This window comes from Rhinolophus hipposideros (assembly GCF_964194185.1).
Source record: "Rhinolophus hipposideros genome assembly, chromosome: 15".
In the NCBI taxonomy this organism is placed as follows: Eukaryota; Metazoa; Chordata; class Mammalia; order Chiroptera; family Rhinolophidae; genus Rhinolophus; species Rhinolophus hipposideros.
The window spans coordinates 12,771,112-12,796,303 of NC_138061.1; the positions used below are offsets into that span (position 1 = coordinate 12,771,112).

General features: G+C 33.9%; 1 protein-coding gene across 3 annotated transcripts in view; it reads right to left on the reverse strand.

The window, feature by feature from the left end:
- The window catches only part of ATRNL1 (attractin like 1), a 579,923-nt gene that overhangs the window by 299,212 nt on the left and 255,519 nt on the right, over positions 1 to 25,192 (reverse strand). The window contains exon 27 of one of the 3 annotated variants that reach the window (XM_081075164.1): positions 16,838 to 23,972. The exons of the other annotated variants lie outside the window; for them this stretch is intronic. Coding sequence (XP_080931290.1) covers positions 23,901 to 23,972 — 72 coding nt within the window. The 3' untranslated portion in view covers positions 16,838 to 23,900. Of the gene's footprint in view, positions 1 to 16,837; positions 23,973 to 25,192 lie in introns of those variants that run through there. 3 annotated transcript variants of the gene reach the window in all.

The window sequence follows — 25,192 nt, forward strand, 5'->3', positions numbered from 1 at the left end:
ACCTGGAGTAACCACAAAAGATTTTAATTAAAATGTCATAATAGTCATTCTTTTGGAGAGGACTATATCTGGACCTTTTGTGGTGCTTCATTCCTTTTTGTAAATGTGTATGAATGCTGATAACCCATGAGTGTTCATTCTGTGAAAATGCATCATACTATACACTTCTGACTTATTTACTGCTCTGTATACAGATTCTACCTCAGTAGAAAGTTTACCTACTAAATAACTAATAAAGAAAATATACATATTTTAAATCAGATAAAGAATTGCTAAGCATCCATGATTAGAGACTTGAAAAGATGGCTGAAGAAGGAGGACATGTTTCTAAGAACTCCGCTTTGATTTGGAGCCATAAACCACCTGGTGATGTCTTTGAGGACCTAGAGAATTTTATGGAAAAAGGATTACTGAAGAATTACTTTTTTATCCTAGACTCCCTGCTGAGGAAAAGCAAATAAACTCTTCCGCTGCTACTTTCGGATATGTTTTCCCTGTGGCTTGCACTATGAACAAAGATGTTTCGTATTCCACATTGTGTAACATTCTGTAATAAATTTTTATGTCATCAATGCCATTAGATTCTAATTTATCTATACTTAAACCTAATTGATGCCACTAAGTATGTTTTTAGTGTTTTTTGCTAAAATTCAATATAATGGTAAATTTATTACCATATAACAAAGGTTTAAAACAAAAATAATGTCATTTATGTACAAAACAGATCATATTGAATGCGTAAAATAGTCAAAATTCCAACTTCTTATTTTTTGTGGATTTTTGAAAAACAAAACTTGATCAATGCAGTGAAAGAGTTAAGACCCATCAGATTCATACTACCTGAGATTCTTTATCTAACTCAAATGTTCACATTCCTTAAGTAAATTTATGGAAGCAAAAGTGCAGTTTCCTGATGAAAAAAGAAAAGGCTCTAAAATTTAGCTTAAAATTAAGCAAATAACAATAAAATATCAATTTCATAATATGTGATATTTAAGACTAAATATGAAATATTAGGTACTTATTTATAATATGTAATTCAAATATGATATATACATATTTCTTTCTATATAGAATAATATATATGCACATATATAATAGTATTTAGAATCTTGATGCATTTATTGTTTTCAGATATCAACGATGGGGTAAATATTTCTTCCTCCTCTAGGAGAAATTATAATCACTCATAGTAATATGTGTCATATGTATACACACACACACATATAGTATACATATATAATATCACATACTACCTGGGAAAAAGGTAAGATAATTAAATCTTCACTGTGAAACAATAAATATGAGTAAAATATTTTATAAGACAAAATTACCCATTTAACAACATCAGAATGATTGCAAGGAAGTGTTGACACCAATTTTGTTTCAATGTAAATTTTAGATATAATTATTACAACTCTATCATTAAAACAGAGATATGTTGGAAGTGTTTATGATATTATTTTGATTGAAAAAATAAACCTATTAGTACTCTGCGAAAATCAAAGCTTTAGTCACTTGATTTTCTGAGGAGTTCTCTGGAAATAAAATGAAATTTAGATCATTTATGTGTCCCCAAACCAAACTCTTCACTCAATAAAATTTATGGACTGGCACATATTCAAATATTTGTAATAGTCTAATACAGCAAATGAGCTAATGTTTCTTAATGGATCTCAGAGAAACTACTTTATAAAACAAAATCATACTGTATTTGATTCAGAAGCTAAATAAATTTCAAGGATGTTGATTTTAAATATTGCCAATAATCCAATCATTTGCAGTGTTTCATTGTCCATACATCAGCTCACATGAAATAAATCTTTAATTACATGACAGAAAAGGGATTATTTTTCTTGTAAGACTATCAAATGTAGCTGCAAATCACATAGAATATTTTGAAATAGATATTTAGATACTGATCATTTCATTTTCTTAAAGAAACTGTGAGTTGCTCATCGATACAAAGGAAAAAGAACCATGTATTCTTTCTTTCTATAGAAGATAAAATTATTGATCATAAGCACTCCTCTTACCATCCACTCCTCTCATGTGTCCTCGGTGTATTCTTCCCATTCTGTTGATTTGGGCCTTGATCATGTTACTTGCTTTGGTCAATAAAACATGTGAAGACGTGATATATGCCATGTCCTGAAAGAACTTTAAATGCAATCTGAGGTTTGGCGTAACATCTCTGTTCTTACTGCCCTCTGCCATAAGAACAGCATATCCTCTCAGACAGGAGGTTTTAAAATTTTAGGGTGAAAAGAACATGGAACAGACTCACATTGTGTTGTGCTGCAAGGAGGAGAGCCACATCATATAATGTGAGTGGCTTTGGTTAGGTCCAACAATGGGGGAGGGGGGTTGTTGCTACAAGAAAAGCTGACTACAAAACAAACAAACAAAACAGTACCTGGAAGTTGGGTGTTGTTACATTAAGCTAAAATACAGAGCATTGGCTTCAAGGGTAAAAGATAAATAGCAGGTCAGTATAACTGGAGACTTGAAAAAGGCAACCCTTGTTATGCAGTGTTAAAACAGTTCACGAATCTATAACCCTTGAATGTATTACACCCTGTTTACATCTACAGTCACCATGTGGTTGTGGACAACCAGTTCTCAAAGGAAAACAGTACTGATGTGAGTTAGTCATTATTGCTAAAAATGATAAGCTAATAGAATAAAGAAGCGAGCTCATAAAAAATGTCTTGTTTTCAGGAAAGGATGAAAGAGAAAACAGAGAGGTCAGAAATTCAGTGACTTGGCATGTCTTCTGTTAAAGTCTGTGGTTGAGTTAAGTTGTCCCCAGAAAATCCATTCATTTGGACAAAATATAAAAAGATAGATCAAAAATATGATACCAAAGAAGCCTGATAAGCAAAAAGTACCTAGAATTAGATAGGGAGGGAGGCAGAAAAAAAGGAAGGGGGGAGAGAAAAAGGGGGGGGGGAGAGAGAGAGAGAGAGAGAGAGAGAGAGAGAGAGAGAGAGAGAGAACGCGAGAGCTCAGACCCTGGCATTTCCTGTAAAGACTTGTGAGTAGACATGTGTGGCTGCCTGTAATCAACTAAACAGACAGTAGCAACAACACAAACAACTATATTTATGAGGTCACTGTGCTGTCAAAAGTGTTACCATCCTAGATAAAAAGAGACTGTGACTGCTGAAGAAATAAAAAAACCGTGTTTAATATTATTCAACAATAAATAGGATGAAGTAATGACATATGCTACAACATAAATGCATGTTGAAAATACTATGCGAAGTGAAAGACATCAGTCATGAGAGTACGTATATGATTTAATTTATATGAAATGAAATAGGTAAGTAATCCCATAGACAGAAAACACTACAAGTGATTGTTGAGGGCTTGGGGGGCAGAAGAGAGTGGGAGAAAATGGGGAGTGACTGCTAATAGATACAGGGTTTCTTTGTGGGTCATACAAATGTTCTAAAATTGTAGTGACAGTTGCACAATTTTGTGAATATATAAAAACCACTGAACAGTATACTTTAAGTGGGTGACTTATATAGTATGAGTTATATTTAAAGAAAGTCATCATAAAAAAAAGGACTATCTTTGGACCCACAGCCCTCCAGGCAGAAGACAGGCTGAGAAAACTTCTCAATATCAGGAGACAATGTTCCATGTTTGTGCACAGTCAAGGCTTCCTAAAATAAAGTTACTTGGCAACCTTGGTTAAAGGATGATTAAATAGCAAACAAATCTTGAAAGTTTAAGATGGAGACCTCCATTAAGATTTAGAGACATCTCCCTCAGAGATAACTGTTTACATTCCAGAGCAAAGGACCTTCTCTCCATATCTCCATATCCAGAGCAAACGGGCGCATGTGCCAGCTGCACTATAGAAGCTCCAAGATTGCATGTGCAGAATATATCTGGTTGTCACTGTGCCACCCTGTGGGAATATGAGGCATAGGGAAATGACACAAGCTGCTATGTGAGTAAGAAGTCTGTCTCTGAATCAGAGTTCTCAAGATTCTGTTAATATCTGTTTGTGTGTATGTGTACATATACACAAAAGGGGCCAAAAAGATGTATACTCATTTTAAGAAAGGAAAACTGTATTAAAATTGTAATACACAATATATATGATAACAAAAGATGAATACAAGTCACGTTTGACTTCTGCAATTACAAGAGGTGCTCAAAGTGGTTACCATCAGAGTCCAGACACTTCAGATTACAGAGAACTACCGCTTGAGCAACGTTGACCAAAGTATCCACTTGTGCACATTTTTTGGGCACCCTCAGTATATGTGTGTGTGTATAACAGATATATTACTGTAAATACATATATATGTAGTACATATTAAACCCTTCATAGTTTCAGATTCAACACTCAGATTCCAAACAAGGTAGAATCTGTAATGCCTTCTTTAGAACTTACCGAGCAAGAAAATGGCAACAAAAGGATTTCCCAGAAGGCAGAGGCAAGAGCCATGAACAACAGACTGGGAGTTGCTCCCAGAAACCTAGCAAAGGTTTCCTACTTACAGGGAAAGGGATAGGAAAACATTTGACCAATAGGAGTTCAGAAATGCTATGTTCAGGGACTCGGTATGCTTTCTATAGTTCCCTTTCCAATGGAAGCATTTACTATGGCTGCCTGGTCCCAGTTCACCACTGAATGTTGCATGTGGAGAAAGAGGCAGCTAGATAGTTGGCATTTTTACTTCAAAGATATTTAATATAATTAGATGAGACGTTTGAGGTTATTCCTGCAGGAGGGAGCTGGGCAGTGAGTGTATTTTAACACTTAAAGGAAGCGAAGTTCCTATGGGTGAGAAAATGATCTGGAGTAGATTTTATTATTGTTCACAATTCTTCTTCTTCCTTTCCTGTTCAGTAGGAGAAGTATGTCTTCTTTTTATATATACTTCCTTATTGTACAAGCAATGGATTTATAACATAAATAATGGAAAGCACAAACAAGAACATTTTAAACATCCACCAAAGGAAACAATAATTAGGCAATTAAAGGTTAATAACACAAAGAAAGCAAAGAACTTAAGACCATGATAAAAATAGGGTGACACTGCAGATGCAAGTCTGTTGGACATGAAGAACAAAGTACAATCCCGTATGAAAAAAATCAGCCTGCTAATCTCATTAGGATATGCATTCATGTAAAATTAGTCTCTGTATCTCTGTCTGAAAGAAGCACTTAGACCTTTCTAATTATTTCTGTCTATGGCAGTAAATAATTGTAGTCATTTATCAATCAGACTCTCTGCAATTCAGATTTGTTCTCAAGGCTGGTAGAGTCAATACTTTCAATTTAACCAGCGCAACAATGAATTCATTCATTTTGCTACAGTATATTCTAAACTGGGAATTTCATAGCTAAAGTAAACTGCTATATTAGAGATTTTTTTAACAGAAAACCAACTCCAAGCTGTGGCAGCTATAATTTAGTTTCACACAGAAAATGATAAACAGCAGCAAAGGCTGTCTGGCCTGTTGCCAAATGGAGTTGTCTGATAAGACGATTACTGACCATGGACTCCTGACCTTTCTACTTGAAGGTTAACAGCCTCATCTCTCATCAACATCCACTCTGACATTTCTGATTCAAAAGACTTTGAGAAACATTACATGTTACATAAACAAACTTAATTCGAAACAATGTCAATCAAAGTTAAGATCAAAACTGATGACAGTTGTTAAATCTTTGTCAAAAAAATATTGCCCAAAAGCCACAGGTACATATAGATAATCTAGGCCCAGGAAATATCTCATTCTAAACACTCAAACAATAAAGACAAAGAAACTTCATTTTTTTAAAGCATTTGAAAATAACCTTTATCCAGTGAGAATTTAAGACCAGCTGTGTGAGCTCTGGAGCTCTTCCACAATTACTGTCAAAGAGCCACATATTGAAATATAGGCCCTATGACAATTCAATGCGCTTTCTTCATTAAGCAAATGAGAATCCAATGACAAAGCAAGGATGTGATGAAAACAGACTATGGATAAATATGATAATTCCCATACTAATACAGGTAGCCCTTTTGAAAGATACGGCCTTTTTGCCCAAGATTATTGCTCAAAGAATAATTGATTTTAAATAGATCATTGAAACATTTCTCTGGCTTCATATAACTACTAACCACGGCACACAATTCTTTGATGTTATTGGCAGAATTTAGCTTGTGCTTTGTTCATCATAAGCATGCTAATAATCTTTAAGGATATTTTACTATGTTATGTTACAGTCATGGTCTAATTTTATCCTAAATTATTTACTTTGAGATATGCACCTTTCCTTATGTTTCTTATTTTGCTTGCCATTTCTCACAATCACTACCGTTCAATTTACTATGAGTTGGCATGGAGCCACAACTTCTTTTGCACTTGGTATTAATAGTCCAATCATCTGAAAAAATGCTCTACATGGAAAGTAGTACAAATGCAAGCAAATCACTTGTAGTTGTTTTAAGTCTACCTGAATTCTACACCTAGGATGTTTGCAAAAATATAGTTGTGACAAGTAGATGCCATTAACATGCAGAACGAAAAAAGGTTTCCAAAATTTGTAAAACACTAAAAGGAATGGAAAATGGCTATGGGATCAACAATGAAAAGGCAGTAAAGCACATTATAAAACATTTTGAAAATTACTCCAGATGTCAATAACTTTAAACCTTCAGACATTCAGATAATAATAAATGCAAGAATGAACTCAGAGTTTGCCTCACAACTTAATCCTAGTTAGGGCAAAATTCTGACACGATTCTCTGCCTCACTGCAAATGAACATGAACGCTCTTTAATGAAATGCATTCTATTTTAAAAGTTTTACTACACACATACTTGCTCAGGTCTCTGTTCTAGCTCAATAAACAAAATGACTTGAAAGTGGATAGCCCATTAATAATATACATTTTCTAAAAGTCAACATTAAGTGGGAAAAGATGAATATGTATTATATACGCTACCTAAATCACTTTCTAAAATCTGATTTTTTAAAATAGTATAATTTATAAATTCTTGAAATTAAGAATATTTAAACACTTTCCATCAAAATAATGAGTTTAACAGGTCAAATAAAAAAGCAGCAATGTTTATTACAATTATATTTTTTAATGGTATCTATGAGTTACACTGAATTATCCTCTTTAAGAGTCAGACCTAAAGTAGTATATATTGTTTTGAAGTATTATCTCAATAAGTTTCCACAAGTTACAGCCATTTCAAAATGACTTACACATGCTTATTTAGCAATTTTAATTAAAACATTCTTCTAAATGCTTACAAAGAAAAGAGGGGATGTCTGAAATAAATAAGAAGAAAGATGGAAGTTTTGTCCTAGCACCCTATTAATAAAAAAATTGTTTGTCAAGAACAGGGTTAAGAGAACTCTATCTAGCTTTGATGGCTAGCATTTGCCAAGGAATTTCGGGGGCTACTGGAAATCTGCATTCAGAAATCAATTTAAAAACATCTGAATTAAAGCAGGAATCAAAAAGCCAAAGCTCAGGACCAGGTGGCTTTACAGGCGAATTCTACTACACATTTGAAGAAAAATTAATACCTATAATCTTTAAATTATTTCAAAAAGTTTAAAAGGAAGGATTGTTTCCAACCTCATTCTGCAAAGCTAGCATTACCCTGATAACAAAACCAGACAAAAATATTACAAAAAAAAAACAAAATTACAAGCCAATATCTTTGATGAACATAGATGCCAAAATTCTCAAGAAGATATTAGCAAACTGGATTCAATGGTACATGAATAGGATTACACCCCATGACCAAGTGAGATTTATGCAGGGATGCAAGGATGGTTCAATACTTGTAAATCAATCATCATGATATAGTGCAATAACAAAATGAAGGATAAAAATCACATGATCATCTCAATAGATACAGAGAAATCATTTGACAAAATTCAGTATCCCTTATGATAAAAACTCTCAAAAAATGGGTATAGAAGGAACATACTTCAACATAATGAAGGCCATACATGACAAACTCATAGCTGATATCATATTCAATGGTGAAAACTGAAGGCTTTTCCCCTAAGATCAAGAAGACAAGGTTCCCACTATCACCACTTTTATTAAGCATAGTATTGGAAGTCCTAGACACAGCAATCAGACAAGGAATAAAAGGCATCCAAAGAAATAAAAGGCATCCAAATCCAAAATGAAGGCGTAAAACCATTTTCAGATGACATGACACTGTATATAGAAAATCCCAAAGAATATACCAAAAAACTATTAAATTAGTAAATGAATTCAGTAAAGTTGCAGGATACAAAATCAATATACAGAAATTGGTTGCATTTCTATACACCAATAATGAACAATTAGAAGGAGAAATTAAGAAAATAATGCTATCTAAAATTGCATCAAAAGCATAAAATACCTAGGAATAAACCAAAGAGGTGAAAAGACCTGTACTCTGAAAACAACAAGACAGTGAAGAAAAAAACTGAAAAGGATACAAATAAATATGGAAGGATATACAATGTGCATAAATTAGAAGGATTGATATTGTTAAAATGTCATGATGACCTAAAGCAATATATATAGATTCAATGCAATCCCTCTGAAGTATCAATGCTACTTCCCTGTGAAGTAGCATTCTTCTCAGAAATAGAACTAATCCTAAAAATTCATGCAGAATCGAAAAGACCCTGAATAGCAAATAAAATCTGAGAAAGAACAAAGTGGGAGGTATCACACTACCTGACATCAAACTGTACTACAAAGCTACAATAATCAAAACAGTATGGTACTGGCATAAAAACAGATATGTAAATTAATGAAATAGAATACAGAGCCCAGAAATAACTCCTCACTTATATAGTCATTTAATCTTCACAAAAAAAGGCAAGCATATAAAGGGATTAAAAAGTCAGACTCTTCAATAAGTGGTGATGGGAAAACTGGAATGATACTTGCAAAAAAAAATAAAGGAAGGAAGGAAGGAAGGAAGGAAGGAAGGAAGGAAGGAAGGAAGGAAGGAAGGAAGGAAGGAAGGAAGGAAGAGAAAGAAAGAAAGAAAGAAAGAAAGAAAGAAAGAAAGAAAGAAAGAAAGAAAGAAAGAAAGAAAGAAAGAAAGAAAGAAAAGAAAGATAAAAAAATTAGACCACTTTCTTACACCACATACAAAAATAAAATCAAAATGGATGAAAGACTTATATTTAAGACCAGAAACCATAAAACTCCTAGAAGAAAAAATAAGCAATAAACTCTTTGATATCAGTCATAGCAATACTTTTTGGATATGTCTCCTCGGGCAAAGGCAACAAAAGAAAAAATAAACAAGTGGGACGACATCAAACTAAAACAGTTTTGCACAGCGAAGGAAACCATCAACAAAACGAAAAGACAACCTACTGAATGGAAGAACATATTCTCAAATACATCTGATAATGGGTTAATATCCAGAATATAAAAGGAACTCATACAACTTAACACCAAAAAAGAAAAAAACAAACAAACACCCAAACAATCCAACTGAAAATGGGCAGAGAACCTGAATAGACATCTCTCCAAAGACAACGTACAGATGGCCAGCAGATACATGAAAAGATGCTCAACATCATTAATACCAGGAAAATACAAATCAAACCCACAATGACGTATCACCTCACACATGTCAGAATGGCTATCAAATGGCTATATCAAGTGGCTATCAAAATTTCAACAAATAACAAGTGCTGGCAAGGATACTGGTGGGATAGTAAACTAAACTGCTGCAGCCGCTATGTAAAACATGGAATTTCCTCAAAAAATTAAAGATAGTGCTGCCATATGTACGACCCAGCAATTCCACTTCTGAATATTTATCCAAAGAAAACAAAAACACTAATTCAAAAAGATATATGCAACCCTGTGTCATTACAGCATTATTTACAATTGCCAACATATGGAAACAACCTAAGTGTCCATTAATGGATGAATGGATAAAGAATATGTATGAATACACACACACACACACACACACACACACACACACACACACACAATAGAATACTATTCAGCCATAAAAAGGAGGAAATCTTGACATTTGCAACAACATGGATGGACCCAGAGAGTATTATGCTAAGTGCAATAAATAAGACAAAGAAAGAAAAATGCCATACGATTTTGCTCATATGAGTAATCTAAAAAAACAAAATAAATGAACAAACAAAACAGAAACAAACTTATAGACACAGAACACAAACTAATGGTTGCCAGATGGAAGAGAGAGGGGAGATGGGCAAAAAAGGTGAAAGAGATTAAGAAGTACTAATTGCCAGTTATAAAAATAGTCATGGGGATGTAAATGATCGCAAAGGTAATATGGTCAATAATATTTTAATAACTACGTATGGGGTCAGACAGGTACTAGAATTATTGGGGCGATTACTTAGTAAATTTTATAAATATCTAATCACTATGTTGTACCTGAAACTAATATAATATTGTACATCAACTATAATTGAAAAATAAATTTAAAGAAAGCGAACAGAAAAAAACAGACTAAAAACAGTTTGCAGGGTGGAAAATGGCCCCTAAACACAGGAAAATATTCTTGACCTTTTCCTTACTAAAGAAGTTAAATTTAGAACCACCCTGAAATACTATTTCTCACTTATCAATTGGCAAAAACCCAAGGTTTGACAACACACTCTTCATGCAATTGGTGAGGAAATGCAGTAGTAAAACTGTACCTTCTGGTAAAAGCTATAAAAATTTAAATGTGATTACCATTAAGCCAGCAATCCCATTTGGAATTTATATTGTTGTTATACATGCAACACATAAAAGGTGGGCCTATATACAAAGTTTTAAAAACTGAAAAAAAAGCAACTGTTCATTTATAGGAGCTAAATAAACAAGGGTACAATTATACTATGATATAACATGTACCTGTAAAAAAATAAATAAATAAAGGTCTTCAATGGAAGATATTGAGGCTATATTGGTAAATGACAAAAGTGGTGTGCAGCAGAAAATACATACCGTATTTCCTCATTCTAAGATGTAATTTTTTTCGCATTTTAATATTTCTGACATTGTGATGTAGGTTATAATCAATATCATGTCACAGTTTAATCGTCATCATTGAGTCCTTCTTGGTGATACATAGAAATGTTGTACATTACATTGAATGATATCTTGGGTTTGAGGAAATATGGAAATACATTATTTTTGTGTAAGGAAAGAGGGAAATAAGATTACATGTTTGCATTTGTTGATATTTGTATTAAAAAAACCTGGAGGGACAAACAAGAGACAGTCCTCTATAGGAGCAGGGGGTGAAAAGGTGGACAAGGTTAGAGTTACATGTGGCAATTCTCAGTTTGTAAATTTTTATTTTGTTCTAATTTTTGAACAATGTAAAAGCATTATTTGTCTAAAATTTAATTTAATTAAAATTAAAACACACACTGCAAAATCAGTTTAAAATGTATTAAATAGTCTGCATTTGCTTTTTACTCACCACATCACATTCTTGCTAAGATACAATCTGCATTTTGGCCAAACATTGGGAATTTGCTTCATATTCAGGATCTAAATTCTGGCCAACAAACTTAGGGTAACGTCCCGTTCCTGTAGACACGATCAATACATCTTTATGGTCAATACTAACTGAAACTATCGCTACCAAAATGATGTTGCTGGAATTTAAAACCTTTAATACAACAGAAAGCTGGAACATGACTTTAGTAATTAGATACCCTATCTTCAATGGAGATGCTTTATTTTATTTAACGTTCCTGTATTGAGATTACTAAATTCACTTTCATTATTAAAGTTTTGACATAAAAACGTGAAGCAATTAGAATTTGTTCCCTTTCTTGTGAACTTCAATATTAAGAAAGGACTTATCATAACATCCTTTTCCCTCTCGCTGAAATCATACATATTACCAAGATTTAACAGCCTGCACAAAGGGTGCTGGCCACTTACTATGTCTGACAACAACGTCTGCCAGACACGGTTCTATGTACTCACACTCATACAAAGTTATTCCACTCTTATCGTTAACTGCCAGCTTTCAGCATCAAAGTCACCTTCATTTGAAATGCAACAAACATTTATCATAAGAAAAATAAAAAGTAATTCTAAACACAATAATGAGGCATATTAAGCAGAGTAACAACTAGACAAAGGATGACAGTGTGCAAGCTGCCACCAAATATTTCACTCATCAGGTAGCAAGACTATAAAGGTTTTATAAAGGTTAAACAAAAAGGAATCCCAGACATTGTAATTGTTCCCTATTATGCATTATTCTTCTTGCAAGCAATTTCTGGAGAATTTATTTGGTTTTCACCATCCTAATTAAACTTACTGTTATTTGAAAATCTCCCAGTTGTTCACTAATGAGCAGGTAATTTGCTAATTAGAAGATGTAAAAAATGAGTTAAGTCTTAACAAAAGAAGGAAAAAAATATGTTCTTGCATTAACTGAAATTACACCTTGACACAGAATTTGAATTAGTATATGATTATACTTTTGAATTAAAAATCAAGTAAAACTGTCAACAGAGATATCAAAGTGAAATGAATCTTAACAATTCTTGATATTTTAATAGGTTGTTGGCAGGTACGGCATCCCTGAACAATTCATCTGAGATATACTTTTATTTAATATAAAATAGATCCATTAAACTTAAACGGGAAACAAATTTTTCTTTGATAAAATAGATCCATCAAACTTAAATGGGAGACAAATTTAATTAAGCAAATCCTAATTTTGCATTAAATCTGTAAAACGAAATGAGATGTTTTTATCTGGGGGAAAAATGACCCCAGTACATCTCAAAGAATTATTAAAACACAGTAGTCCATTTTCCTATACACATTAAAGAAAAAAGGGCAGGCAGTCTAAAGCATCATCAACTCTAATTTGTAAAATGTTAGGATTACTAAACTGTGATTCAAGATATTAAAATTTTGGACACTAATCATCTAGCCACGTAAGTTTCCAGCCACCACAAGATTCTACACTCAATCTTTAAAAAACTATGAACTTTTCAAAGTTTTAAAATGAAATTGGGTAGTGGCTAAACAACGTGTTAAGCAAATAAGATGTTGTTGACAAATGTTTTTTGCATGACCTAGCTAACAGATGGGCACACCGTTTACCAGGCCTTCTCCAAAATGGGATTTCAGGGGCCAGTAACTGAAAAATGGTTGACCAACTAGTGTGTAATTAATTGGTTATAAATGTGTTTCTACCCTCACTTTTTGGGCAGCCTCCAGAATCAGTGTCAGAGCCCCTGGGCTCGATGCCTGCATTCACCGTCTTACCTACTTACCTCAATGCATCTTACAAACTCAGTTATTAATGTGTACCTTGACAAGAAATAGGCTAGGTAGCAAGATATGGTAATCACAGCATTATTTTTAAATAGAGTGTATGTGGAAAAAAAAGAAAAAAGCAAGTTCTTTGGCCGTTTCACTTGTTTCAAGTGATTGATAAAATAACCTATGGTTGTCCACATACGTTATAAGTTAGCTTCCTTACACACTCCACTCAGACTCCTCAAATATTCATAATAGTCTCAATAGTATTTAGCAACACAACTGTCTTAAAGAATAGTGCATTTTAATTATATTTTGCATTTCAAAGCATTTTCTATACAGAAGACAATTTTATGCACTTATATCAACACTCTAAGATAAAAGAATAGCCAAAGGTTATATGTAAATTACTAATTATCTAAAGGAAGCAAAACTGATTTACTGCTTAATTCATGTTAGCTCATCTGTTAGGCAAATAACTCTTCTGAAATAAATTGTCCACATCTATTTGAGATATTATATATTCAGTGATACAGAACTAAACCAGCTTCTCTCATTTTGATTAGGAAACCATGAGCCTTATATAGAATTGTTTAAACAATTGTGTATGGTTTTTGAAAGTCAAAGCCGATGTTCCAATTAGAAACCTCACTAGAGTCCACAATGTCGGTACTTCAGGATGTATTAAAAGAAATAAGAAATTAATATTTTAGTGAGAGGCCTTAAAGAAATACACTAAGCAGAATCTTGCTAACTTGTATTTTATTGAAATTAATGTTATTCTACAGTAATAACTTGGCATTTTTAAGAAAATACACTTTTATACTACTAGAAAAATTTGATAGAGAACAATACCTAACAATAAAGATAGTCAAGAGGAAAACTTCCAATATAAATGATGGCTTCTGGATATTTATTTATCATATGTATTTTATTTGAAAATACTGACCATGTGTACATTTTAAATTTGGATGTTATTGTACTGTAAATTATCAGAAGTTGGAGAGTTTGTATTTCAAAATCATTGTGAGTCAATTTCCTAAGTGAAGAATTAGAGCCAAGGTAAGGAAATACATATTGTTCTAAATGCAGTGTGTGGAAGCCAGGACCTGAGTAACGAACTTTAGCACAATAAAATGCTACAAATTTGTAACTGCATGATATGATGATTATACAATTATAGAGTTTTTCTACACCAACACAAAACATTATTATTTATATGTATTGATTTTTCCAATTTAAAGGAAGGAAAAGGGAGAAGCCAAATTTTATTATTTTTCCATTTCTTCATCATAGTTCAGAGAATTTTACAACATAGTCTACAGCAGTTTGCCAATATTTTAATTTAATTCTCTAAGATTATAATTTAGCTTGCTGTGCTTTAAGTTTCTTACAGAAATCCTTAGTAATTTTCCTTATATGATTATTATAAACTTGAGTGAAAGCCATGAGTGTTTGAGAGGTACTCCAGTGGAGTGTGGTTTTAAAAATTGTTTCTCAGAATTACATAGCTAGAATGGTATCCTGGAATTCTTACAAAAATCTCTTTGAAAGAATATTCTAAGTGCATGACTGTGCTGTGGAAATAAATAGTAAAGAGAAAAATATATATAACAAATGGTCAAAATGGAATATATTGTGAAAATATTAGTTCATACATTTGACTTCTCATTAATATGAAATATTTCTTTTAAGATAGCAATAATTTACAATTGCCAGAATTTATTAGAATTTAAAAAATAAGTGCTACAATATGCCAAACAGGTAGTATAGTACACGGGAATTACAGTAAGTAATGTGGAAAAAGATTGTGTGTCCACATTTCTTTGTGTATGCATAAAATAACTTCAAAAGAATGCACACACACAAAAGCTGATAACATTGATTGGCTCTGGCGAAGAGACAATTGAGAAACCAGGAAATGGGGTGCAAATTTTCAATATTGAAACAGATATATGACCTATTAAAAATAGATAGTAAAACAAAATGCAATCAAGTAAAAGAATAAAAATCACGCTTGATTTGATAGCAATCTGCCTGTTTATTTTTAATAGAGAGGGTGACTTTGAAAAAAATCTGTTCCACTACTAGAACGAACTTTTGTGATGTCAAATTACCAAGGACTATGGAAAACATGTCTAAAAAAAAGGAGGAGGAAGAAAAATCATGCCTGCCCCTAGCTATTCAAGGAACAAGAACAAACTGGCCACACAAAATGAGTTTGAACAGGCTATGGGAATAAAGAACAACACTTTGATTGCCTGCCCTTGTTCAAAGTGTTGGTTATAATACAACAGTGGATTTCAGATCAAAATAATTAATATATTAAAATGGCTAACATTTTCAATATTAGATTCAAAAATGGATCTAATACCATATTCATTCAATATACTCTAATGGTTTACCTCAATATCACGATTAAAGTATATGAATCATTTCAGTGAATGACAATAAACCAAATTAGGCCATAATTATGCTGGTATCAAAAGAATTTAAAATACATAAATACAATGTACTATGTGGTAAGAATACCAGGTAATATCTCGATAATAACAGTACATGTCAAATGTCAATTTAGCACAACTTTCAGAACAGCTGAAATTTTGGGGGATGAGAAAGTAGAATTCCTTCTCTAAAGGGATTATCAACTGCAACCAGAGTAGGCTTTTCCAAATTATATTATTTTGAGATGTCCTCTTGGGTTGAGAATCCCTATTACAGTGAACCACTACTCGTGATGGAGGGTGCACAGTATCTGGGTGTTTCAATTTCTTACGTATTTTATGTTCCTTATAATATAGTTGAATTATTGAAAAAAACAATTCTTCAGGATGCTGATATTATTGTAAAAGCACTTTTATTCTGGAATAAAAATACAAAGCAAGTGACTAAGATAACTTTACACTGTTAGATGACTAAACTAATCTTTGGAAAATTAATAAGGAATGCATTATAATAACTATGTTCAAGTCATAATAAAATCATTTGGCTGGAAGCAGTTTTTTCTTTTGAATTAGAACCAGTAGAGTATATTTTAAACGCTCACAGAGAGACAAAAAATTTTTTAGTTCATAAAATTATACATACTGCTCAGTTCTGAATTAGGTTTAAATGTCTCTATAAATGTTAACAGTAGTCGGCTCGCAAAGGAAAAGAAAATGTACAGTGTGGGGGGACTGTGGTGTTAAGGGGAGGGATGCTCAAACACATTCTTTAAATGGGGGCAATTCTGTACTGTAAACAATTTACAAAATATACATGATGTTGATATGGAGGGATGGTAACATTATCATGTATACACTCAACTTTTCATGTGTCAAATCCTGTATAATAGTATGATTCAGAGAAAATCTATTTCTATCATTCCACAACAGATCACACACCATGGCTTTCAGAAAGATATTGTTTTAGCAAAAGCAATGCAAAATTAGGTAAAAGAAAATTTCTTTTTACTAACCAGATATTTAGATGTTAAGATAGAGAACATCTAGTAGATATAAATAAAACAAAAGTGGATTTCCCTTTTAAACTTCTATTTTCTTTTTTTATTTTGACCCACATAAATGATTGTACATGAGAAACAGTTACATCAGACTTCCAGGATGAGTTGTAGTTTATTTGATTTACTGTACTATCTTAAGACTCCATTTACATTACATGCCACCAAAACTAATAACCAGTTAAAATGTGTGATTTTTCTGTTTTGTTTAAGTTCAGTCAACTTTGTGATTTGCCTTAGCTACATAATGCTATATGTAGTGCACAAGTGGGAGGATTAGTTTTAGACTGAAGCATTTGAAATCAGTTCCTCCACAACGAAAGGCAAGAATGTCGGATATACATGGTCTACAGGTACAAGACTCCAGTGAAGCAAATATCCTCTTAAGAATTATCTATACCAGCTGTTTTAAGTTCTCTCCTCCTACATATGAGGTCGGACAATTAAATTCACGAACTTTCCTCTGTGTAAGCGCATGTATTCTCTCTCTCCTTCCCTCCCCTCATCGCTATATTGAGATATTCACATAGAATACAATTCACCCATATAAAGTGTAAATTGAATGGTATTTAGTATAGTCATAGAGCTGTGCAATAATTGCCATAATGTAATTTTAGAACATTTCCACCATCCCAAAAAGAAACTCTGTAGCTATTAGCAATCACTCCTCATCCCATTTCTCACTCCTCCTACCCACCTGCCACGGGCTACCCACAGCCCAAGACAACCATGAATTGACTTTCTTTCTCTGCCTAACGTTGTCAAGGTTCATCCAGTGTTTAGGAGGTATCAGTAGTTCATTCCTTTTTGATACAGAATGCTATTCCATTTACAAACATATCACATTTTACTTGTTCCTTCGTCTGTTGATGGACATCTGTTGATTTCCACTTTTGGGCTATTATGAATAATTCTGGTATGAACATTTGTGTAGGAGTTTTCATGTGGAACTATGTTTCTATTTCTCTTCAGTGTTTACCTAGCAGTGAATTTTTGGGTCATGAGAAAACTGCAACTTTTTGAGGTATTGCCAGGCTGTATGACAAGGTGGCTGCCCCATTTTACGTACCCAACAACAATATATGAGAGATTAAATATCTCCACATCCTCACTCCATTTATTATTGGTGACATTGGTGAATATTGATGACTAGTGGTGATAATTATTGGTGCATAATAACATTAGTATTGATCACAACCATCCTAGTGGGTGTAAAGTGGTATTGCATTGTTTATTATTTCTATTTCCCTGATGACTAATGTTTTTGAGCATCTTTTCATGTGTTTACCAGCCATTTATAAATCTTGTGTTGAGAAATGCCCATTCATAATCCTTTGTCCATTTTAATTGTCATTTGTCTTATTATTGAGTTGAGCAAAATTTTATCTCATTCTTTAGGCCGTCTTTTCACTTTCTTGATGGTGTTCTTTGAAGTACAAAAGTTTTGAATTCTGATGAATTCCAATTTGTTCTTCTCCTTTCATTGCTTATGCTTTTGATGCCATATCTAAGAAGACTCTGCAAGGTCAGGTGAATGTATTCCTGTGTTTTCTTCTAAGGATTTTATAGTTTATCTCTTACATGTATGTGTCCTGATCCCTCCTGACTGAATATCTGCGGATGGTGTAAGGTACGGGGGCAACTTCATTCTTTTGCATGTGGCTCTCTAGTGGCCCAGCATCATTTCTTGAAAGATTAATCTTTCCCCTACTTAATTGGCTTAGCACCCTTGTTCAAAATCAATTGACTGTAAATGTTACGGGTTTATCTCTAGACTCTCAATTCTATTCTATTGACTTGCATGTCCATTCTTATGCCAATAGCGCACCATATTAATTACTGTAGCTTTGTAGTAAGTTGAATTCAGGAAGTGAGTCTTTGTTCTTTTTTTTCAAGATTGTTTTGGGTATTCAGGGTCCTTCAAATTTTTCTTATGAATTTTAAGATCTACTCATCAATTTCTACAAAGAAATTGTGAATCTGTAGATCAGTTTGGGAAATATTGTCATCTTATCCGTATAAAATCTACTAGTCTATCAACTAGGAATATCTTTACATTTATCTAGGCCTTCTCTAACTTCTTTCAATGTTGTTTATGTCTTCTCTAACTTCTTTCAACCAGTTTTCAGAATGTAAGTTTTATACTTCTTTTGTTAAATTTGTTCCTAAGTATTTTATTCTTTGATGCTATTTTAAAATCAGCTTTTGTTAGTTTTATTTTTGATTTGTTCATTCTAGAAGTATAATTGATTTTTGCATATTAACTTTATATCCCACAACCTTAGTGAAATCATTTATTAGTTCTAATAATTTTTAGTGGTTTTTTTGAGGATTTTTATATACAAAACATGTCATCTGCAAATATAGTTTTACTTTTTTCTTTCCAATCTGGATGGCTTTTATCTTATTTCCTTGTCTAATTGCCCTGGCTAGAACATCAGTACAATGCTGAATAGAAATGAAAAAGTAGGCTTCCTTGACTTATTCATAAATTAGGGGGAAGAATTCTCAAAGTATGATTCTAGTTATGGGTTTTTCATAGATGCTCTTTATCAGGTTGAGGAAGTTCCCTTTCATTTCTAGTTTGTTGGGTGTTTCCATAATGAAAGGGCATTAGAATTTGTCAAATGCTTTGTCTGTCATCTATTGAGATTCTTATGTGGTTAATGTCATTTATTCTATTGATATGATGTATTATATTGACTGATTTTCATACTTTGAACCAATCTTGAATTCATGAGATAATCCCACTTGGTCATGGTGATTCTTTTGCTAGTTTTGGTTCGCTAGTATTTTGTTGAGGATTTTTTTGTGTCTATATTCATAAGGGATATGGGTCTGCACTTTTCTTGTTCTATCTTAACCTGTACTTGGTTTCAGGATAATATTGGCCTGATAGATTGAGGTGGAAAGCATTCCTTTCTTTTCTAAATTTTAGAAGAGTTTGTGAAGAATTGGTATTAGTTCCAAACGGTAGGATTCACCAGTTAAGCCATATGAACTAGACTTTTCTTTGTGAAAAATTTAAATTAAAAAAAAACAAACACTTTATAAGTTTTATATTTATAGAAAAACTGCAAAGATTTTTTAGAGAGTTTCTGTATATTCCACACTAATTTTCCTCTGTTAGTATTATCCTATATTAGTATGGTATATTTGTTAAAAGTAACGGACAAATATTGATGCATTATTACTAACCAAAGTCTATACTTTATTCAGATTTCCTTAATTTTTAATTAATATAATTTTTACATTCCAGGATCCTTTCTAGGATATCACATTACATTTAGCAACCATGTCTCCTAAGGCTTGACAGTTTTGAGGAGTCTTTTCTAGAATTTTCTTCAACTACGACTAGTCTAATGGTTTTCTCATGATTAGATTAGGGCTATGAGTTTGTGGGAGAAAGACCACAAGACTTAAAATCCCATTCTCATCATTTCATACCAAAGATATATACTATCACCATGACTAATCTTTGTTGATGTTGACCTTGATTACCTGGCTAAGGTAGTCTTTGCCAGACTTCTCCACTGTAAAGTGACTAACATTTTACTCTTTTTACACCATTCCATATAGTATTCTTCATAAGAAAGTCATTATGTTCAGCTCACACTTAAGGAGTATAGAGTTATGCTGCACTTCCTTAAGGATGAAGTAGCTACATAAATTATTTGGAACTCCTCTGCAAAGGAGAACACCAATTATCCTGCATTTATTTATTTATTCAATGACTTGTATGGGTTCACTAACATTTATTTTATACTTTGTGCTATAATCCAATACTACTTTATTTTGTTGCTCAAATTGTCCCACCTTTGATCATAGTGAGATGTGTCTGGTGGCTCCTATGTCACTTTGACTTTGAATGTTGTGTGTGTGTGAGTGTGCACACGAGCGCGCACTTCCTTACATTTTGACACTGCAAAAAACTCCAAACTCAGCTTCTATATATATATATTTTTTTCTATTCTAGAATTAGCCAATTCTCCAAGGAGTCTTAGTTCCTTTCTTTTCTTTCTTTTTTTTTTTGTGAAACTGTATTAGAAAACAAGAACTTGACACTAGATGTGATTTCTGCAGACAGCATGTTGATGCATCTAGTGAGAAATTTCAAAACTACTAATGCGACATTTATGCTTCTTATCAGTCTATTCAGATTTTCTATTTCTTCTTGAATCAGTTTGCCTTTCTAAGAATTTGCCATTTCATCTAAATTATCCAATTTTTGGCATACAGATGTTCATAGTGTACCCTCAGAATACTTATTTCTGGAAGGTCAGTAATATCCACTCTCTCATTCCTGATTTTAGAATTTTGAGTCTTCTCTTTTTTATTCTTGGTCAGTCTAGCTATTTTGTCCATTTGTCAATCTTTTCAATGAACCAACTTTTGTTCACATTGATTTTTTTCTGTTATTTTCCTGTTCCCTATTTAATTAATCTCACCTCTAATCTTGTTTTGGTATACTGTGTTTTCATTCTCATTCCTCTCAAAATATTTTTTAATTTCAGCCAATATTTCTTCAAATATTTTGTCTGCTCCTCTGTCCTTTCCTTCTGCATATTGTGCGTATACTGCTGCACTTACTGCCGTTCCATAGTTTTCTATGGCTCTGTTTACTTTTCTTTATTCTTTCTCTCTGTTCTTAATGTTTCATAATCTCTATTGACCTACCTTCACGTTCATGGATTCTTCCTTCTGCCAGTTCGAATCTACTGTTGAGCCTCTCTGGTAAATTTTTCACTGTGGTTTTGTACTTTAATTTCCTGATTTTCCGTTAGGGCCTCTGTTTTCATAATTTCTATCTCGTTAGTGATATTCTCCATTCGGTGATGCATTCGCTTCCTACCGTCCTGTACTTCTTTAATCAGGGTTTCTTTTAGTTCTCTGGACATGTATACAATGGCTGCTCCAAAGTCTTTGTCAGTTGACTCTAACAGCTGGGCCCTCTCACAAGCAAGTTCTGTTGCCTGCTACTCGTCCTGTGTATGGGCCACAATGTCCTCTTTCTTTCCACGTCTGACAATTTTTTGTTGTTCTTTAAAAATATTGACATTTTAAGTGATAGATTGTAGCAACTCTGAACAGTGATTTGTTTCTCTCCTCCACACAACGCTTACAGGTTTACATGCTTATTTGTTTAGTGACTTGAGTGGGGTATTTTAATGAAGCCCATTTCTCTTCAGTGCAACCTGTGATGTTGCTGCTAAGACTGGGTAGCTTTGTGATGTGCACAGTCAGCTGAGATAACAGTGGTCTTATCAGGACTCTCTTTGTTTCCTTCCTAGATCTTTCTGTTAAGCTGTGCACCTCTTTTGGCATCACATCCAACCATTTGCCTCCATGATCTGCTGATTAATCTATTCTTTTTATAATGCTCTGGGGCTTCAATTGCTCCCTAACTTTATCCAATTAATTTGGAGCCCCTTGTAGAAGCAATATTTGACACCAATGTTTGATGTTTGTGTTTTTTTTTACAGCCCAGGAGGGAATATTCTTAACTTTCTCTATCCCTGGATCTTCCCGGTATACTTCTAGCTGATTTATGACTTAGCTTCTTGCTTTCACGGAGCTATCAGTCTCCTCTATAATGCTTACCACCACAATCTCCTTGCTCTCCTCCTCTCTCCCCCACAAGAGAACCATTGGGTTTCAACTTCTCCACAATTAGTTCCAAACAAAGTCAGTTCACTTAGAGGAAGCTTGGAGCTCTCCATTCTTACAATGTGCCTCTCCCCCTGGGGAAAATTTCAGAGCCACTGCTCCAGAGCTGGTGGTGGGGACAGTTGCCCATATCTCTCTTAAATGACTCACCTATTTTATGTGGAGGGTGCTAGACAGGTGTGGTAGCCTCTTATTTTCAGATTATCTCTCCTGGAATAAAATCTTTACTCTTTGACCAAGATGTGATGAGGACAATTGGGGCCCTGGTATTCTCAGCCTTTTGTTCCTGAGCAAGAGCTTCTGTCCTACAAGGAGGGGCTTGGTGAAAGAAAAGAGAGCTTCAGATCTCAGCTGTATTTACCTGGAGTAGAACTACTGCAATCCAGACCTGGGCAGGGGTGGGATGGAGGGTGAGAAATGCTCGTCACACTGAGCTGAGAGGGGATAGGAAGAGAGATCATAGCTCAATCAGTACCGACTTGCTTTTTTGTTGTTGTTTTATTGAGATTTAGTAGATTTCCTTGAATAAATGTTTCTTTGTTGGCTGCATACAACTAGAACAGATTCCAAAGATTTAAAATGGATGTTTATTTGTTTTTAAAATAATGTTCACCAGCTATGGTTGTCAGTTATGACTGAATGTCTGTGGAGCTGCTCTTCTTGCTGCCATTCTAGAAGTCACCTCCCATTCTCTCTTAATCACACTTCAAGTGAGCTCTTGCAGCCATCAGTCCATTAAAATTGCTCTTGTCAGAGTCATCAATTATTTCCAAGTGGTTAGATCCAATGGTCAATTTTCAGTTATAATTTTACTTTAGCCAGCAGCAGCCTTTAAGACAGTTTATAACTCCATCCTCTTTTATACAGTGTTTCCTTAGCTTCTAGGAGCCCACCATATTCACTTAGTTTTTCTCCAACATCACAGAATTCTTTGCTGATCGTTTGTCTCCTCTCCGACTTCCTAAGTGTCTTAGTCAGTTCAGGCTGCTATTAATAAAACGCAGCAGTCTGGGGGCCTTAAAGAAGAGTCACTTATTCTCACCGATCTGGAGACTGGGAAGTCCAATAGCAAAGAGTGGGCAGAGTTGGTTCTTGGAGAGGGCCACCTTCCTGGCTTTGAGACAGCCACCATCTCTCTGTGTGCTCACAGGACCTCTTCTTTTTGTGCTAGCAGGGCAAAAGCACTACTGTGTCTCTTCTTATAAGGCACTAACCCCATCATGATGGCAGGAACTTCATGTAAACCTAAATACTTCCCAAAGGCCTCACCTCTAAATGCCATCACATTGAGGTTTAGAGCCTCAGCATATGAACTTAGGAGGGAACATGAACATTCAGTACATAACATAAATCTGAATGGCGCTGGGCTTAATCCTTCTCTTTTGGTGGGATCATCCAGTTCCATGGCTTTAAATGTTATCTCTGTACTGAGACTCCCAAACTCATCTCTCCTGATCAGGTATGTTTCCTCATGGCAGAGCCAACTCCTGCCTCCTTGGCTTGTCTCATTGGAACTCTAGTAGATATCTGAAACATAACATGTAAAAGTTGAACTTTTATCCCTCGAGCAATTTTACTTGCAATCGCCTCCACCTCAGTTGAGCGTAACTTTGTCTTTACAGTGGCTCAGGTGAAACCTTGAAGTCATGCTTGGTTTAATTCTTTTGCACACCTCCCTTTCCATCCAATCCTGTTATTGTCTTCAAAACACATCCATAATCCAATCACTTCTTGCCATATCCACTGCCACTTCTTACTCTAAGCTGTCATTATCTCTCCCAGGCATGGTAGGTAGTAACCTCCTTACCTCTCTAGTTGTCTATCTGTGATCTATTCGCAACACAGCAGAATTATCAGTTTGAAATCAGATCCCTTTCACTCAAATCACTTAATTCTTCTGTTGAAAACCCTTTAGTGGTTTTCCATCTAAGAGTAAAAGCCAAAGCTGAGTTTCAATACCAATGGTGCATATTAGAATCAATCGTGGGATTTAAAAAATCAACACGTTAAGCCTACCTTGAATGAAATTTTGACTTATAGGTCTGGTGTGGGTGGGACAGTGAAGTGGAACTCAGGGATATGTAATAAGCATATTTTAAATATTTATAGATGATGCTAAGGGCCTCCTGGATTGAGAAAACATTGGGTCAGTGTCAGTCTGGAGGAGGAGAAGAACCCAAGACATACCAGAGTTGCTGCTAGTAATATTAAAGCATAATAAATTGTTCTTTATATTACACATTAACAACAATAACAGCTACAATTGGGGAAGTCTGGTAAGTAAAAGGCAGTGGAGTGAGCACTTAGTATGCACTAACTCATTTAGTACTAAAAAATCTTATAAAGCAGGAGCTCCTTTGTATTTTATCGATCTAAGATAAATTTTGTTTTCACATTTTGATATCTCTGAAATCTGATGTGCTTCACAATCAATGAAATTGTACAACCACTGCTCACCAGATGGCAGTTATGATATAGTTGTCATTGCCTGCAGACACAAACTTGATTATTCTAGTCAATGCTGCTATGTGAAGCAAATAAAACATTTTTACCTGAGTCAAAAAGTGATTTATGAAAAGGTGGACTATGAATGTGAACAAGTTTTAGTAATACCTTAACCAATTTATTTTGCTTTTGCTTTCTTTTCAGCATATATATGTGAATGATATATTATAAAACCTATATCTAAGAAATTCTATAAAAGTCCTTTCAATAAGTATAAAATAAATATTCTTGGTGGTAAGAGA